The sequence below is a fragment of the Pyxicephalus adspersus genome, unplaced genomic scaffold, assembly GCF_032062135.1.
Source record: "Pyxicephalus adspersus unplaced genomic scaffold, UCB_Pads_2.0 Sca48, whole genome shotgun sequence".
In the NCBI taxonomy this organism is placed as follows: Eukaryota; Metazoa; Chordata; class Amphibia; order Anura; family Pyxicephalidae; genus Pyxicephalus; species Pyxicephalus adspersus.
Window position 1 is genome coordinate 1 of NW_027317055.1, and position 20,325 is coordinate 20,325.

The window sequence follows — 20,325 nt, forward strand, 5'->3', positions numbered from 1 at the left end:
AGAAACCTAAGGTTTGTCTGGAGTTATCTGTTGTATGGCTTGTAAGCCTTGTAATAAGCTATACAGCTTTTGCAAAGCTTGTTTAGTATATTATAATGCAGAAGTTTTCAATTGGTATGGAACTAACACAGTCATATGGGCGCTCTTCTTGGAATTCAAATACATGGTAAAAACAGAACTCATTTTTAGGCAGGTCAATAAGTTGCACACTTTCAGTGTAGATAGGATTTGATGCACCGTGTGTAAATCAAATGTAAGTGTTTGCATTTTATGAACAATTGCATTTACACAGATTACCTTGTTTTAAGATTGACACAGATTACCCAAAAGTTTACGATTGATAGACAGAGATAAATGCAGCTAAAATTATAGGCAAGTCTTAACTTTCCTTCAAAAATATTCCCAAAAAACTTTACTTTTTGTCTTTCACAATGATCATTCATTCAGTGACCAATAGGTAAACTCAGAAGGTTGAAGAGGATAGGTTCATGGTACTCAAGTCACTCCTATGCCTGTCTGCAAAAGATGATATAAACATGCTGAATCTTGTACATTCTTTCACGCAGAGTGCAAGCGCACAACAGTGAATGTATTTTAGTGCTTCTAGCATTGGTTGGTCCATTGGTCTATTTATGGTGATCTTGCCCTTTGCCAGATACTAATTTAGCCGTTATATGTAGAATGACTTTCTCTATCATTCACCACTGCTAGGTCCAAGCCTTACAAAACATGTGTTATATGATCATCTGCTATCCCTCCGTCTTTGTTTCTGACCATCATGTCCTTCTGCCTGTCATTGCATATCTTCCTACAATATTCTTCTTTACCCTACTGGGGTTGTGGCTATTTATTCAGCTACTGAATCCATGTATAAGCCTTGGGCCACAAAAGTACTATAAGATGCATATAAAGCATTCTTGAAAGGTGTCGTCCTAAATGAAAGCTTTGTGTGGTGGGTATTATAGCTGAGCATCCCCTATAAAACTAAAATGTTAGCTTTTTCAAATAACCTCAGCATCCTTTGTCCTTCCATGCTTAGTTTAAATTGCTATTATATCATCAGTAATCAATAAATACATTATCCACTGAGCACAATACCTATATCCGCTCAAACAAGTAAGTGAGCATTATTGCGTTAGTAAGAGAAAACGAAGATCAATCACACTTGCAGTGGTGTGAGCTTTAGTTTATTACAAAAGAAACTACAGTGCGTTTCTAGATACATCCCATCTACTACTGTTAGCAGCACATCTCAAACATTAGTTGAGATTGTCATGAAATAAGTATACTTGTTTCCTGGCCTGGACTAACGCAGTGAGAAGTTGCTGGGATGGAATGGCAATTTATAAGAACAAATATTTAAAACATTACATTTTACAGATGGTTTAATCAGCTCCTGTCTAGTGTGTGGATGATTAACCAGCAGAAGGATGGCTTGGTCGTTGGATGCTTAGCAGACTTTGTAAATCATAGAAACTTGGAAATATATGGAAATCGGAGGAGTAGGTGTATGGAAGAAATGCGGAAAGATAAATATTATTGGTTGGGCGGTTGCTCTTTGAATCTGTCCCAAGTACCAATCTGTGAAAGAACTGTTCCACCTGTGTGCACACTCCGTGAAACGTGCAGAATGTATAAATAACATCCTTAAGAGACTTCTTCTCAAATATATAGGTAACAAAATCATCGACCAACTCTTGTTTTTTTATGGTTTTTAATTGTTCTTAATAAATTTATTTTTAGATTTTTATATAATATAAATTGTTGATTGGATCAATGTGGATTGTCCTTTGAAAGTTCTATATGCTTTGTTTCTAACTTTTGTAGCTACATGCTTTAATCAGTTAGAGGTATTTTTTCACAGTCTGCAAGGTGGTTTCCACCACGCCACTAGTGTCACTACCTATTTCTACTGGCCATTCCTAAAACACACATCCCTACGCTCTTCATATGAATCCCTACGCTCTTCATATGAATCCCTACGCTCTTCATATGAATAGCAATGAGGAGTGTGAGGTAGTGACAAGATCGCAGTGTTGGGCGCATAAAATTTGTACTGTGAGTGCAACAGATTTGTACTGATCCGGGGATGTAATCAGTATATTTGTTTGCTTTAGAGAAAATACCGAATTAGGTACTAGTGTTAAAGAGGAAAGGTGTAGCAAATGCAAATAAGCTAAGAAGTTTCTGCCCAGAGTTCAGCTTTAAGTAGAATATTTTTTCTAATTTACAAAGATAGTGGGACTTTAAAGGCAATCATTTTGACACTAATTAACAATAAACATGATTCTTTAATTCTTTCAACTTTACAAAAAGTTAAAATCATTTTAAATACATGAATTACAATGCTGTGTCCTCAAAACAGATTGCAATTCTCAAATAATACATTGAATATATTGCTGAATCAATGCATACATGATACAGCGTTGTAATCAATGTATTATTTGGGAGTTGCAATGTGTTTTAGGGATACAGCATTGTAATTCATGTATTTTAAATAATTTTAACATTTTGTAAAGTTGAAAAATGAAAGTATCATGTTTATTGTTAATTAGTGTTCAGTTGATTGCCTTTAAACTCCCACTATCTTTGTAAATTCAAAAAATATTTATATTTGGGATGTGGCATATTTTGGAAGTACTGTACTGGATATCATTGTTTTTTGTTCCTGAATTTAAGTAGAAAGAACTTAAAGTGGTTATGTAATAGATTTAAAAAGATAAAAAGAGATAAAAAGCAATGTATAAGCAGTGCCAAATCCCGGCTCTTCATCTGTATAGGTATTTCGTTTTTTCCAAACTGTTCCCCTACCTGCACTCACTCTGCAATCAACCCCTTTAACTTCCCCAATGGAAAACCTCAACTGCCACAAATAAAAAGATGTTGGCCATATTTGTACAAACTTTGTCTGGTAACTCCCAACTTGCACAGGGAAAAGTTGTAGAAAACTGAAGGTACATAATAGCATGTTGGGCTGCATTTTAACACTGGTGGTTTGCTGTTTGATGCTTAACCTTACAAAACTAGAATATGCTGAATTTTGAGGAATAAATCAGATCGCCATCTCATGTGTAAAACCCTAGAATGCTGATGTGTGAAAAAAGTACATCAGCATGTTTAGCTATTTATTGTAGATTTTTCTCTTTAATCCGCTATGATTGAGACTCAGCTTGAAACACATCAGAGCGACTATGATAGTTCCTGTTTTGCACTAAACAAAGACATCCTGTGTCCTATAAATGACTTGCTGCTGGGCTGCCATCTATTTTCTGGAATATTAGGAAATGATAATTTTACATAAATGTTTTTAAAACTCATTTTTTGTTATTATTACAGAAAACCTGCAGATTGTTATTTAAAAATGTGACTTAACTGTATAATAAACCGAGTAGTTACCCGTTGTATTTGGTATACACGTACAATGCAGTCATGCACCTTTCCTAGCAAATTATTAAAGCACTGCAAGTATTTTATTCCTTCTTGGGAATAATTCCACTCACTATTAACAGAATTTAAATAACGGCAGTTTAGTCATATTGATTTATCCATTCGCTTGTCATACCTTGCAGAATGTAATGTAACACAAAGTACACTTATTGAATTACTTAACAACTTGATGCTTGTAAAAGTATCAAGTGCTAAATTTGAAAAAATTTAACTTTGTCCCATATCTAATAAGTAAAATGAAAAATATGCAGTAAAGTCAACATAAAACTTAGGGGAAATAGCCAAGGAGCCAAAGAAATGTACATCCACAAGGTAAACATTAGCATCATGCAGCTCTTAGAAGAACATGGTCTCTGCTAATAGACCTACATTTATTTTATGCTGAGAATTTACCTGACAGCAAGCGGTTTTAACAAGAACTTAATCTTGGTAATGATTTCCATGATTTTAACACATTAAGCGCACTGTCCATTTCAGGTAAAATTTCAGGTACTTTAATTTAAGGGTTTAAAATTATTCAGTCAATTCCAGTACAATGACAGATTACCTCTTATTTACAGGTCAGTTGCCCCTGATGAATTCTGCAACAGAGACAAAGTGTTGTACATGTAACTGTCAGCCTACTCTACAGGCCATCCTCCAGGAGCTTAAAGCGATGCGGAAGTTTATGCAAGTACAAGCAAGTATGTTACACTATACTAACACAACTGTGTACATGGAAAGACGCCTTTATTTATTTTGTTTTCTCTTCTTTTTTTTTTTGACAAAAGTGATTGGGGATATTACAATTGAACAATTTAAATAAAAAAATTATATATTATTGGTTATGATGGGTTACTTTTCTCTATAAAGTCTCATTGTTTTTGTAGCTCATTATTACATTTACTTGCAAGGATTAGTACATAAAAACAGAAGTCCTTTGAACAGAAGTACTTTGCCTGTAAATGGAAAATGGTCTTCAAACTGTTGCCTTCCCCATCTGCACACATTTGCCATTTTTTGCACCCCAGCTGCTCGGATTGGCTATCAGAAGTAAAGTTGAGAAAGCCTTTGATATCTCACATATGGCAGATCGTATGCAGCATTAAGGACTCTCTTTCTGTCCCCAAGAGACAGCAGTATGTACGGCAAATCAGCCCTGCTATCTGGCACAAAGGGGAGCAAGTCATAAGCACCCCATTCTGTATCTCTATTTACTCACAGTACACCCCACAGAGTGGAAAAAGGAGTGCCATGTAGAGATCAAGTGGTTTCTTCCAATATAGGTTTAATTCTTCACTAAATATATATACAGAAGTTACTTCTATTAACAGTTACAAGGGACTCTACCTTTGATGATAAACCTTTGACACTATGCCGCTTACTGTGTGACATTTAGATCCCAACACCCAGTAGCAATTGTTGCCTGTCTTGGTGCCTACTGCCTCTTCATTAGTGTGGAAACCAAACAACTATAGAGAGTAGAGCTCATAGATTTCCAACTTGCTCTGTGGCATGTTACATACAGAAAACCTAGCAATCCCTTTCCACACTCTGTACCTGTGTTACCTGTGTAATGAGAAGAGAATTAACTTTTTATAGCACCTGTATTAGAACCTGACGACAGGTATGTGAAGGTTTTATTGTAGTGCCACACATAAATTGTAGTTTTGCTCAGTTTTTTTTTTCTTTTCACAACTTTTGTGCTATCAAGCCTTAATTCTCTTAGTATATTTTTGGTTGTTTTTGTATTATAAATCTTTCTTTAGGGAACATCAGTCAAGACTGAATTTTCAACTGTAAAAGGGCTGTAATGGCAGTGGTACCTAGCTGTATCATGTAGAATGTATCTGCTTATACTATACTAGACAATTTACAACCCTTAAAGTATATCTGATAGAAGCTTATAGGCTGCTATTGCAAAGCTTGTCCATGAAATTCCAGTTATCTGGCTATCTCTAGCTTCAATATACTCCTTGTACATGATTTCCAGAACTGGAGAACATAGGCTATCATGGGAGAACCTGGGTGATCCAGCAAAGTTCAAAAATATTTATTTGTTATTAGTTGGCAAATGTTTTACATCCTGGACCAGATCCATTCTAGGTTTGCAGGATCACGTGGTTCTCCCATGATAGGCTATCTTCTCCAAGTTTGGAGAGCTTTAATAAATCAGACCCACTGTGTTGGCAGTAACTGACCTGCCTGAAATAAAGACGCATCCAGTGAAGTTGGAGCAAATTCAGAACTATTTATTTGCATACTTGTTATGTGATTATTGGATAACATGACATTAAGACAACAAGAATTTGTACTTGCAGAGTTCACATACTACTTGACTCCCTCTACAAGTTTTCTTTAATTACATATAAAGATTTTTTATATATATATACATGGGCTCAATTCATTATCACAAAAGGAATCCTGCAGGTTTCAGCAGCAATCTCTATCTCCGTTTTTGATTATTTTTCAGTTTCCTGTTCATTAGATATATTTCTCAGCATAAGATCAATATTTCTGAAAAACAGGGAGAAAGCTATTCCAAAAAAAAGCAACTTGTGATGCATGTACTTCATTAAACTTACAAGATTTGTAACTCTCATATTCTAATAACCCCAATACAAGTAAACCAATTTGCAATAAAATCAGGCATTCGCTGAAAAGGTCCAGGGACTACATCAAGGCCAAACAATAATAAGGTGTTTGTCAGTACAAAAATACGTCTGGTGCCCTGGCAACAAATGCTCCTTGAGCTTGACTGCATATTGCTTGTTATGGTGTCCAGTATTAAATCAAATGAATCAGGAATGTGCAGTGATTATATTAACTCCATTAGAACTGCTGCTACAGACCGTATTCATGTGAAAGAGACTGATAAATGTGTTTCTGACTTTTAAAATGCTGTTGTATCTTGTTGTATGCTTCCTTTGCATGTCCTTTTCATTTTACAGATCTTACTAACACTGAAATCCTTGGGATAATATTCAGGCAATATATGAAACATTTTATTAGTTATCGCTTTCTTTTCAAGTATAGTATGCAGAAGGGGAACGGTGCCCAATACCAAATCTCCCACCAGCCTCTGAATTAAATTACCTGCAGTAAAAAAAATGACATGAAGTGTTTTTTCAAGTGGCTACTACAGATCACATCCAGGTGGTCATCTGCATTTGTTAGTATGAAGGGAGGAAACAGGAAGTGGGTAATGAATGGAGAAAAGCAGATACTGTCAGAAAATACCTGTTCTTCGCAGATTATTATTATTATTATTATTATTATTAATATTAACAAACAGGATTTATATAGCGCCAACATATTACGCAGCACTGTACATTAAATAGGTTCCAGGCTTTTGTACAAAATGCAAAAGTGAAGGAAGCCTTACAGTGTTAAGGTATTCAGATATATTTTTTGGATCATTTACACTTTAAACTGTAGCAGATATGTTTCAGATATAATAAAATTGCTGTGTTCTCTAAATGATTACACTAATAACTTTGCATCATCTGTAAAGTATGATTTTCCAGCAAGTCAGTTGCCAATCAAAATGCTGTGATCATTGTTTAGTGGCTAGAATAGTTTCTAAGTCTTCTTTTCTAAATCTTCTAAAAAATAATTCTATGTTTGACCGGCCTTATGCAGCTCTGCTGTTGTTTGCACTGCTTTGGTAATGAATTCAATTTGTTCATTATCTCGTCTAGTCATCCAGTGTATTTGTCTATAGGCGGCTTGTCTTGCTATGAAATTAAGTGTGCTTTATACTGCATCATCTGTAATGTGTGGGTGTTTCTTTAAACCATGCTTATCTGTTTACATATTACAGTTTACGAAATGGATTAGTCATCATGATACAGCACACTTTTGACATTAATAAAATCATTAATTAATTCTTACTAAAGCTAATAGTCTGCATGACAGTTTATAAGCTTAGTGTTTTCTAATGATCATTATTTACTATTAAGTTATCGCTTGCCACTTTTAACTCTTTGTTCTGTCTAGCCTATGAAATAAAATAAATAATGAAAATGCCTGGATACTTGCTGCCTCATTCAGTTAGTTATTTGGATCATGAAATGATTGCATGTATGTGATCAGTCCCTGACCTCTTCAGTCATCCCCTCTTCAATCCTTCTCACAATAAGAGTTGATTGGCTGACTTGCTTTTTCATAGTCAACCTATTTTGCGGGGCTTACAAATACCTGGATTGGTCTTCCTAATCAAAATAACAATTTTTGATCCTTGCAAAGCTCTTTTGTATTCTAGACCCTTGCTGTGCATGAGTCTTCAACCTCCACCCAGGTCAAGATTTAGTCCCACACCCTTTCCTACATCAAGTCCCATTCCATCATTAAACTATCATGTCAGAACCTTAGTGGAGAAGAAATGTTCTGGCATTTGACAGCTGAAACATTAAAAGCAAGACATGGAAAGGGGACAGTCTTTAAAACGTGCTGCTGCATAACTGGGAATTATACATAAGATCCACTGACTAAAGTCAAGTATCCCTGGCTAATACTGCAATTATCCCTGCTATTGCAGAGCCATTTAGTCCATGTAACACCTCACATTTCTTTGAGTTAGCTGTAAGACGGTAGTTTCCACTTTTGTTGGAGAACAATCAAAGAACTTGTCATGTAATGTAGCCTTTAGGCTAAAGCTGTCCATTATTATCATCACTATGGGTGTATTTCCATTTCTTTAGTAACTAGAAATAGTTTTTCATTAATACATTCTTAAGTAGGAAACTAGAATTTGTGTTGTTAATTATGTGAGTTCTGAAACTTATCTTAGTGTAAATACCCTAATCTAGTTTCCATATCTGATGTAATTCATAGATGTTCAATCTCAGACATGTATCCAATTCACCTAGGTTTTATGACCCGTACCTGTACTGGATCTTTGAAAGCAGTTCTCCTGGCCTCAGTAAAATGAACCGCTGTTGCTTGCAATAAATTTGCCTTCTAACGTCCATGTTAATTTGTCCAACTTGGCAATAAAACTGGAGATTCTATAGATTTTTTCTTATTGTACTAACATACCGAAGCTAGTAAATTAACTCATCTTTTATCCATATGCTTGCATCTTTTTATGCAGTGGCACAAAGCCGGCAACAGATTTCGCAGTCTTGTGTTTGCTCCCAGAAGGCAGTTTTGTCAAGGAAACGAATAATGAAGAAAAAAGTTCTTCCAAAGAATATAGCTGTGACACCGGTCCATAGTGCACACAGTATGAGTGTGAGAGAACATAAAACTGTGATACTTCCAGAAAGGGCCAGTCTATTACAAGCAGAGCATGTCAAGAAAGAAGAGAATCATGTGCCGGGATTTGGTATTGTTGTCAACTCGTCATCTTCCGATGTAAGTTGCAATGCAAAGGTTAATTAGTTGCTTTGGCCTTCATCAAAGTAATGAGTCTCACACGGCTTCTCATTACACTAAAACTAAAAGCATTAGCATTTGTCCTTTACAGACTACTTTCTATAAATAACTTGGTTATTTAAATTATGCCTTTTTAAGGTGTAGTCTTTTGTAAACTGCCACGTCGTCCTATTACATGACCATTATAGTAACATATATTCTTTTATTTTATTACAAAACATGGATCTCTAGTTATATCATGTAATTGTAAATCTCATATATATGTATGGTTTTATGCATTTTTGGTAGTAAAAGGCTGGCATTAATAGAACTCTGCTTATTATATTCTTAATATTGTAGTAAAAAGCTGGCATTAATAGGATTCTGCTTGTTATATTCTTTATATAACATTTATCCTAGAGGAGTAGCTAATTTGCCAAGAGATTAGATAAATACATGAAGATGTGATGGCTTTATCATGTTTAATCAGTGTTGTCAATGTAAAAAAAAAAGGTTACACTTGGCTGAAAAACTGTGATTTAGAGAAAAGTACAATTGATAAGCCACTTTATGTAATCACATGTAAACGAGGCATTGCTGTGTATATATAGTACCTAATAATTGTAGTCACAATGATATCTATATTTATTACATTATTTATTTATTTTAATAGCCAGATGTACAGTTGGCTGAAGGGTTTGATGTCTTCATGCCAAAATCCCAGCTTGACTCCATACTTTCCAATTACAAGAGGTCAGGGAGCCTGCTCTTCAGAAAACTTGTCTGTGCTTTTTTTGATGATAAAACGTTGGCATCATCACTACCTAATGGAAAACGGAAGCGTGGACTCAATGACAACAGGCAAGGATTGGATCAAAATATTGTGGGAGCAATAAAAGGTATACATAGAGTCATATGGTATGTGTTTCTCTTGTGTTTTATAGCCAGGCGATGTTAAAATTGGAAAACATAGAGGAACAGTGTAATTGCTGGATTCGCTGCTGGAAGTAGTTTATTTATGGCTTGCAGAAAAGTTTGCCTTTAAAAAAAGGAAACACATTCTAACTGCATATTGTTTCTAATATTCCTCCTAAGTTTATTTCAGTGCATCAGGCTCTGCAAATTCCTGTGATTACTAGTAACCTAAAATGCCATGTTCCTTTGACAAAAAGCTAACAGGCCAGGGAGTCAAATGCAAGTTTAAAGTGCAAGATTTTAGACCCTTCTGTGCTACTGCTCTCTTTGCTGGAGGCTCTAAAACATAGATGTCAAGCCATGTAAAGGTAAAAAGATCAGCTGCAGAGACACAACATGCAATATTGGCCACTTGTCCTTGGCTGCCAGCAAGTATCTGTGTTACCTGTGTACCCTTTGGCTTCCTAGACCCAGGCTGTTCAATGGGCTTAAATCCCTTCTGACAATGAGACCTGCCAATTTCAATTGAAAGTGTTAAATGAACACTAATCATCAGTTTTTATTTCATTAAAGTGGATGTATATTCAAATTATGATGCCCACATTGTGTACTAAATGTAGTCATTTAAACTTTAGTAACATCACCAACTAAACCTGCTTTAGGCTTCTTTTGGAGCCATTTAAAAAAAAAGACATAAACAGCTGGGTTTTTTTGGCAAACGTGTGTGCTGTATTCAGTGATGAACTCATTTTGCATGTGCAAAAAAACAATTTGTATGGTAGGAAAGTAGCCCACTGCCATTTAATTGTACTAGACAATATTAACCTACTATAATATTACCAAACATGGAACGTATTGACTGCAAAGGACCACAATAAAAAAGGTGGCGCGCAGCCAGAGGACCCGGACCCGACATGTTTCGCCGGAACGAGGGCTTCTTCAGAGTGTCTGTGCTTAACAAAGCAGTTGTAGGTAGAGCAAGAGGTATGAATCCCAAGAGGGGCTCTTTCCAAGTAGGTTATTCTAGTAGAAATATTGAAAAGTCTGTTCCAGGCTGCCTTTCTGATACAGGAGAGCTGCGGCTGCGGCTCCTTCCTTTTCTCCATACGGAGGAATCCCTCCCCTTTTCACAGTCTCTCTGACACAGGAGCTGCTTGCTCTTTTCTCTTCTCCTTACGGAGGAACCCCCCCCCCCAGCCTCTTTTACACAAGGAGGAATCTTCCTCTCTTACACACCAGAGATATGATGGCCTTGAATACTTTTCCATTTTTTTACTAGAATTACCTACTTGGAATGGGATTCATAACTCTTGTTCTACCTACAACTGCTTTGTCAAGCGCACAGACACCCCTGAAGAAGCCCTGATTTGAGCGAAACGCATCAATCCGGGTTCTTCAGGTGTGCGCCACCTTTTTTATTGTGATCCTTGCAGTCAATACATTCCATGTTTGGCATTATTACAGTAGGTTATTATTGTCTAGTACAATTAAATAGCAGTGGGCTGGCTACTTTCCCGTCATACAAATTAATCGTTGTTTTGCACATACTATTGTGTATGACTATTCTAATGTATTCTATGGGAGTTCATAACTGAATACAACACCCACGTTTGCCAAAAAAACCCAGCTGTTTATCTCTTTATTTTTGAATTTGTACAATCAGGGTTGACACAGCCCCCTTTAAGGGACATTTCTCTATTTGTGTCCAAAACTTTAAAACTGGTACTCCACTGGTACACCAACCTTACTATGCTTTCTTTTGGAGCCAATTATTTGACATATTATTTGGCATCACTGTTAGGGAAGAACATCAGAGTTCAGGTAGAGTTGTTAATTGGCTGACCCTACCTAAACATCAGTTCCTGCATCCCATTCAGCAGATATCATATGACCAGTTGTTCAGCACCGCAGGGAACCCAGAACAGCAATTTCCTGCAAGAACGCTTAACATTTCAGTGTTCCTGTTACCTGTTTATCTAAGGTTTAAAAAAAATCATAGTCTCCTACAACAATGTTTTAACATTTTCAGTAGTGATAGGCAGTAAAATGTGTCTTTTATCTTAAAATTACTGCAGAGCATGTCCTGATCTTTGAAATAAGTGTGCTGCATTGTCTGCTCTTTTGTATTAGCAAGTTCAAATGAGGATGAACAAACACATCTCATCTGCAGAGTGATTGAGCCTTCATTACCATTTTGTATATGCAGCAGTTTGAGCCACTTTCCTCTAATATTATTAATGCAGTTTTTATACACATTTAGGATTGTTCCCGGAAATTGTACATTTCTGTCTTCTCGTAGAAGAGACAACGTTCCATCAATCTGCTTTTCTTTACAGTGTTATATATTCTTTTTTGTCAGTTTTCACAGAGAAATACTGTGCTGCTAACAATGTGGAAAAGGTCCCTGGTCCACGACATTGGGTACAAATTCTCCAGGATCAGATCAAACTCGCCAGGCGCAGATTAAAAAGAGGCTGTGACCTAGGTGAGTAATTGGCGACTAACTGGAACAAATACTGTGCTGCTACTTCTAATACCATAAACTGCACCTTGTAAAGTGACAAAGTGTATCCATGTTCCTTGTCATGAAATGTTACAGAAAGCATTTGTTTTATTTTCCACTGCACTGTTTTATGCTGGGAGTAGTCTGCAACACCAAGTGGCATTTCTTGTCATCCGATTTAGAGGGAAACATGGATAAGATAGTAACTTTTATTCATAAATGAATGCAAAATAGGACACACAAATACACAGAGGAAATCACATACACACAGAGTGCCAGATATAAAGCAGGCAGCTGTCACACTGAAAGCAGAGGGTCATTAGCTACACAGGGAGAACCTCAATCTTCCTGTGTAATCTGTGGGACTAAGCAGTCTGTTTGACAGCACAATGCAGAACACAGTGATGCAAAGGCAGGAGAGGCACTTACTTTAGCTGTGCCCTCTATTTTTTTCTATTAATTAGTTATATAGGGAAGAAAGGCATTGTCACCTTTATATTCATGAAGTGTACATTGTCAATATTAGATCCTTTCTGCCATGCTATTTAGGTTCTGCCTATCCATACTAGTTATATCTATTCCCATTCCATTTGGTTTTTCCTACATCATTACATTTGCCATTTTGCATATGAATACTATAGAAGGTCTAGGTTGTAAAAGATTTTGGTCACGCTGAATAGAGGTTGAGTCTGTCATTTTTCTTTTAGTTTGTGTACAAGTACCTTGTTTAACTGTGTTTAATACATACATCAAACACAGGTCAGAAAATACCTTTTAACCTCAATAGTATGTACAGTGTGATGACAATTCTGAGGCTATCTCTGACCAGCTATGCGTGGTGTTGCATTTGCTGTTAAGATGTGTTTGCGTTGCATTCACTGCAGATCATTTGAAAGCCTTTAACATTACATTTATTGCATTTAAACTGATCTGTGTTTAAATGTAAAAGCCTGTGTTTGCCAAAAGACATATATACCTGAGCCCCAATACTCCTACTGTCTATCCATTGCTACAGTAACACTTTAACAGTATGGAGACACACAGGTCTAGAGCAGGTTTTAAATGATAAAAAGGACACTTTTATTTAACCTCAGTTATGTTACCCATCATATGTAGGGGAATGTTTTACAGTGTTTCATGTCTTCTGGATTGCCTTCTGGTCTGAGATTATTAAAGTCCAATAAGAGAGCCTGTGCACATAATCAAAACAAATCTACAAACTAACAACAGTTGGCAATGTTGTGATCCTTAGTGTTCTGCAGAGGGCAGCCCTGGAATTAATATTGTTTTTTTCACTTTTCATTAAATTTTTCACTATTTTCTCCTTCTCACTCATCCCCTGAGTACTTGTAAGCTGTATTAAGAAACTTTATGCAGTGCTTTTGTGTCGTTTGTATATTCATTCTCTCTGCTCTGCATGGAACAGTGTGATTACTTTGTGAGTAACATTCACATTCCCCTTATTTTGGGTTTTAAAATATGTCTACACAAAGTAGCAGCTAGATAATAAACAGGTACAATAGAAAAATAATAAATGTATACTTTCAAATTACAAGAAAACCTCTGTGATTAGACTATCAGCTTCAACTGTACCTTACCCAACTTCTTTCTTATGACATTTATTAACTTGTTAAAAGGAAACATGTAGGTCAGATTAATTTCTTACTGGCATAACCTCTACTGTGCAGATTCCTGCAAGTGTTCATTAGGCTTCAGTGTCCTGGAGCTAACCCCAAAACTCCCTGGAGCAGGGGTGAAGCTACAGATGTTCCCCAGTGCACAAGACCCTTCCCCATTAGGCACATGCCCTTTTGGAGCAAGAAGCCCAAGTGACTGTGTCCTCAAACCTTGTTCCTACTGTAATGTCAGGAGTGCATAATGCACAAATGACTTGAAAAATGTTTGCACATTACAGAGGTTAGAACTGTGTAATGCATGAATTGCAAGATTCAGGATTATTTTATGCACAGAGTGCAGAGGTCAGGAGTGCATAGCAGAGAGTTTATGGGTTAGGACTGTGTGACACAGAGTTCAGGGCTGTGCCTGCCTGAGTGTGTACAGGCAGGCCATAGATAAATATTCAAACATTACTTACACCTCCCAGTATAACCCCCTCCTCTCAAGTCTACATTTCCTACAGTGCAAATCTTTTGCATCAGGCCCACATCCTCACCAAGTTCAGATCTCTCCCACTGCTCTAAATCCCCTATTCTTTACAGGCTACCCCCATGGCGAACCCACAATACCTCTCCCTGTACTTTCACTCTTCCCATTAGTCCTGACCCTTCCAACCAGTTCCCCCTTCCCTCCTTTAATCTAACTCACCAGACTTCAGGTTTAGCAGCAAATGCACATCATGTGTAACCAGTACCAAGGAGAAGTTATATAGAGCTTTTGCTGTGAACTTCCACTAACCTACTGTTACAGGTGGGGAGGAAGCCCATTACTTCAGCAATGGCAGCCACATCCTACCTACACATCCTTTGCAACAGACAGTAGTCTTGGGGAACTTTGGAGCAAGGAGCCTAGTCGACATCTGTAGTCCATGTTCCAACGCCACTGCTCCAGACTTAAGCCTTGTACTTTAAAAGACCAGGGCAAGAGCCACAGTGGCCTAAAAAGGTTTCCACTTTGGATTGTTGAAATATGAAGGCAGGTCCAAGCTCAGAGTGAGGGAGGCAGATGTCAATACCAATATAATAAATGCATCTAGGATTGTGTGGTTCCCCATATGCACTGGAAATAAATTTGAGAATATTTACACATGCAAGAAACTCGAAGTATTGCAGTACAAACACAATTTTTCAAAAAACTGTTATATATAACTCTTGTTTAACATTCTGGGAGGTATAATTAATACAATATTCTGTCTGCGTTCTTTTATTTCTTCAGGAAATCCTCTGCAAACCACTGATAATGAAATGTGGCTTCATTCTAAGGCGGGGTATTAAGTCACATGTATGAAGTATGTGTCACGAGAAGATGCTTTGAGCATGAGTTCCTGATATTTTCAGCAGAGTGTGTTTCTTACTTTCATGAAGGACGTCACTGTAAGGAATGCCATTGTTAACACTGGTAAAACGAAACGTGGACAGTTTGGACTGATAGGTCTGTGCAGCAGAGGAAAACTCCTGTTGTTGTTATTGTGGTGCACAGCTACAAATAACATACTTATGGCAAAAAAGAATTTCCATGGCATTGAACTATCAAAGCACTTAGCTCTTTTTCAGAGCCATTAGGAATACATAATTTGATATGAAATTTCATTCTAACTGCAACAATTTGTGCAGTAATTTATTAAAAATCTTTACTGGGGAAATGTCTTTCAAGATAACAGTGCATATTTTTCAGAGATGACGCTTTATTGTCAGTAAAAAAGTAGTAACAATAGGTTACATTTACATTTATTTATATGTTACATCTGTAAAGTTATGGATAACTCCTTTTGTGTACTGTACTGGAAAACAGGATGAACAATGGTGTTGTCCAGTGTGCCCCTAGACCTGTGGAAAATGGCAGCAAGAATAGTGGGTGCTCCACATTGTTTGTTCAGTCATATAGGTTTTACAGTTGAACTCCAGGCAAACAGCCAAACATTTGTTTGTGTTTCTGTCCATCCTGCGATATACACAGTTGTATAACATAGCACAACCAGCATGGTGACCAAACTTGTCTCTGCTGCAGTCAACACAAGTCAGCCCAATGCCCAAGGCTTTGATTGAACAATAAAGCAGAAAAGGACTGATAAGTTTTTCTGTCCTGTCCTCCTGTTAGCAGGTTTCTTGTCATCACCTGTAAATACAGGATACCCAATTTGCCCAAATTACTGCCCATACTTTTTATGGACAGTGCCTTTACAAGAGGCTGGAATTAGTACAAATTCAGGTCGTGAATACATTTATCAGCATTGTTTAGCATCTGCCTGGAGTTATGCTGTCAAATATTTTTAAGGGGAAGGGCTTCCTTTGCTTCCTAAATTACTACGGTAGTTGCTGTCAGTTTTCCCGACCAGATTTATTACTCAATACCTTTTCACTGACATTTGGAGAAGTATAAGATCAATACTATTTCCCCTGCACTAGCAGAGCCCCATCTCTGTTTTTGGTTCTGAAGGTTTACCCATAAAAAGTTTGCTTTTTATAAGTTGGTTTAGTTGTAGAAAAGATATTTTGTCATTTGTGTGTTTCATACCTAACACTTCCAGAGCCTAGCGATGCACCAAAAGCCCTGGTACATTGCCATGGAAAAACTTAATCAGAATGGAGTACACCAAAGTAAATCATTCCTTTAACACGATGCTTTAAAAAATTAGACTGAAACTTTCATCACTGTGCCTGCCCCACATCTCAGCTTCTTTACTAACTAAAAAACATACAGGTGCTTAAAAAAAAAAAAAAACTAAAGGGTCAGTTTGGCAAGCCTTCATTTTTACTTTTGGGTTGATGACAGTTGTTTACCTTCCCGTATCTCTTTGGGACTCCATTGGTAAAAGTTGTGCATCTAAGTTCATCCACTTTCTGCAACTTTTAAGAACCAACACCTACTCTTAACAATTTTTCAAATGCTTTAAATATTCTAGGAATACTAAAATGCATTGCTTGAAACTCATAAACTGAACCTCCAAGGCAGGCGAGAGAGGAACTGAGCCGAAGGCGTTGGTGGATCGCTTTATTAAGGTCCACTTATAATGGCTGGACTTAAATTTTGGTTGAGCAGTTGAGGGGGTAATTGCATAACTGTTGTAACTCTGGTTCACTAGGACATTTGTGTGTAGGATTTGTGTGTCCAGTTGCTGTGGGGTGTTTGGAACAGTTCCCCTATCAGACATACCAAAGTAGTCAAGCAGCACACCAGTAATCCCTTGCATACAAATACTATTGTGTCAGCAGAGACAGAGATGCTCCATTTATTTTCTCCTTGTAATGTGATTTGCTGCTGCAGCTAAATCATCCCAGTAGCAGGTGAAATGTGTCCAGGGAAAGTTTTGCACAGAGCATTCCTGTCATTGTTGACATTGTTTATAGAATAAAGTTTTTTAAGCAAGGATAAGTGGTGCGTGGCTTCTTTACTTTATATGTCATATCTGGGGAAGTGATGAGACTCAAAGATTGCAAACACAATCTTGTTTTTCAGACCTGGCAACTCATTTCTTTTTCCCTATCTATATGGCGTGCATATAGATAACTAACACAGATCAACAGTTACACTTGCTTCTAATTCTATAAAGTATTTAAATGTGATAAATATTGAATTGATATTTGCTTTACATTTGACACCAAGGAGTGAGTTTAATACTATAAGATTTACCAATCTTACTATTAGTGTGTTTCTGAGAACCACTAGTTTTAAAAGCTGATAGTATTGCTGCATATGTCACTTGTTATATATTAGCTACACATGGACCAATCCTTTAATAAAACACTGACAGGTAAACTATATAAATAATCTATTTATAAGGGCTGTTTGTATTAAAGAAAAAAAAACGCCAAATATGCTCAGTAGAAAAAAACACAAAAGAACCAAAAATTTTTGTTTGTAACTTAGCAGTAAATCACATCCAGATATTAAAGGATCGTTAATTCTTAACACAATAAAGTTGCATTGTATGAGATTGCTACAAATGTTTCACTGATATGCATGCAGCTAGATCTATATTGTTTTAAAAATTGGATATTTGACATTGAACATTCCTGTTTGTAACAATACGTTTAATGGTCCCTTAAATCTGTGTTTGGTTTTGCACACCCAACCCCTTCACCAACACCTCAAAATCTATTCCCTTTAACTTCTCATCATAGCCAGCAACTCACATGCAGTCTCACTTTTCTGCCTATCCAGAGTTATACAGCATTTACAGGCTCCAACTCTGTTGTACTTTGGAATACATACCCTGTCGTGTATACTGCAAACTATGTTCATCTATCAAACATAGCAATTTCCAAGGCAGAGGCGGTAATGTACCCCAGAGCTGAAGTCTATCTACAATATCCGACATGAGAACACTAGCAGTAAGGCTACCTCTAACTCTTTATTGTAAAAAATATAATGAAAAGGCCACAAAACTGTGGAAAGTGGAGAGTGTTCAAAACTATTTTTCTATGTTAATCTTTGTTTTTTTTTATTACAATTTCTCTTCTTTTGAGAGCATTGATTTTATTATGTTGTAATCTGTAATTTGTTTTATATATAATTTAAATATTAAGTTTCTTGTACAAGAAAGTCATATTGTTTTGTAAAAAAGAAGACTGTTTTATATAGTGTTTTACCATTGTCAAGGTACAGTATCATTAGGAAATGTGGTACACAATGATATACTTATTTTAGGTTCTGTATGCAGATAATTTAAATGTTCTGATATAAAAATGATACAGTAATATCCTATTTGTGGTCATCACACATATTCTGGTTCAGTCAACTACAATTATTTCATATCCTCCTGTTGTAGTGATGGCCTGGACAAAAGATTGTGTGAGTGTGTACGCTTAGACTACTAATCATGGACTAAAGCTTTTTCCAGCATATTTCCTTTTGGTGTTCTGGGCCTACCCTAGATAATATAGGGATAGTTTTACATTGACACTTTTGTAAGACTCCCAGGGTTCCTCCGAAGTTGTTAAGGGTTTTTTGAGCAATGAGCTATTTGTGCCTCTCAATGATCTGTAAGGGTAACAGCATTCTTCCTACTGACCACCATGCTAGTATTCTGTGAGCTGTGGGTATAGTATTTATGGCAGGGGTTCCCTAAAGACCTGAACGTTATTTCAAGAGTTCCCCAATGTTAAAAAGGTTGAGAAAGGCTGTCCTAGAGCATGGACACAGGATGTGCAGATGATTCTACAATAGAACAGAGTTTGTTGTATCATCATCATTTGTTAACTAGTACAGTAATGTAGAAAGACTGAGTTGTCCCCAGGAGGGTTGAAAAAGGGAGAGGGGTATAGAAGGGGTAATTAGATGGTGGGGAAAAAAGAAGCGTGTAGAGGGTGGGATAAGAGGTGTGGGGGTCGGTAGGGGAGGCAGAGTTAGGTATAAGAAGCAAACTAAGAAACAACACAGTAGTTTAGACCTTGGTCTAAGGCAAATAAAAACATATTTTAGATTATTCTCCTCTTATCAATTAGTGGGCTGTAGCAAGTCTTAACTCTCACCTTTTAATTTAAAAGAATAGCTGGCTTACTTTTGGTAACTTCTGATTTACCCATTGTTTGGTATTATTAAAATAGAGAGAAAGTCTGCCCTTTCCAAGAATATTCATTTTTACTATAAGTCATGTGACCAATGTTCTTTGGTTATTACCATTAACTCATTTTGGTAGGTGAAACAAGTAATTTAGTGATCAATTGTTTTTGTAGCTGTCATTTTATTGTCTTTTGAAACCTGTTTCTCCACCGAGAAATTCAGAGTCTTTGTCATTTTGTGTAAGCTGCAAAATAGGCACAAACATACCTACCTTTAGTCCTAAACTACAGAGCCCATTGATCCTCTATGCAATAGAGATAAACAAAGTCATAAATGTTTGTGTGACATTGGCCCTTTAAGGCTCTCCTCCTATGGTAACTATGTAGGAGATAGTCCTCAATGTCTCTGAGCTCCTGAACATTGAACAGATCAATATGGTAAGTTCAGTATCTCTGCACATGGGGGGCATTCCTAAAATGAATGATCCACCCTGGGTGCAAGATGAGTTAGGTACACCAAATGACACAGCTATTATCATATGTATGCTGCCATGTTGGTGCCAGCAAAATACACTCTATTTACACTCTATTTATTCTGGTTTCCCTGTATACTACTACAGGCACAATATACAAAGATCAAGGATTCTCATTGTTATATAATCAGGTAAAAACCAGATAAAAAAAAAACTGAAAGGAATGACTGGTACACTACAGCCATGCCTGCATAAAAATGGACATAACTAAACTCCTACACAAGGCTTTTGTGCTATTTAGATGAATTTGTGAGATCATTTTTCAGTTTTGCTTAAGTGTGGATGTAGATTGCAATTCTATTGTTCAGCTGACATTTGCTTGACATCTGACTACAGAAAAATAAAATCTGATTGGTACAAATCAAGGTTTTTCATGCCTTTGTTATTTTCAAGTTTTCAAATTTTCAAACAA

At 36.7% G+C, this 20,325-nt stretch overlaps 1 protein-coding gene across 1 annotated transcript; it reads left to right on the forward strand.

Moving 5' to 3' along the window:
* Positions 1–4,007: 4,007 nt before the first annotated feature.
* Positions 4,008–19,527, forward strand: LOC140344820 (BEN domain-containing protein 7-like; the record flags this gene model as incomplete). The annotated part of the gene is given in 5 exon segments (XM_072432027.1): positions 4,008–4,130; positions 8,522–8,784; positions 9,458–9,683; positions 12,059–12,184; positions 15,095–19,527. Coding segments are annotated over 5 exon segments (797 nt in total), but the record flags the coding sequence as incomplete, so codon positions are not given.
* Between the last annotated feature and the right edge of the window lie 798 nt (positions 19,528–20,325).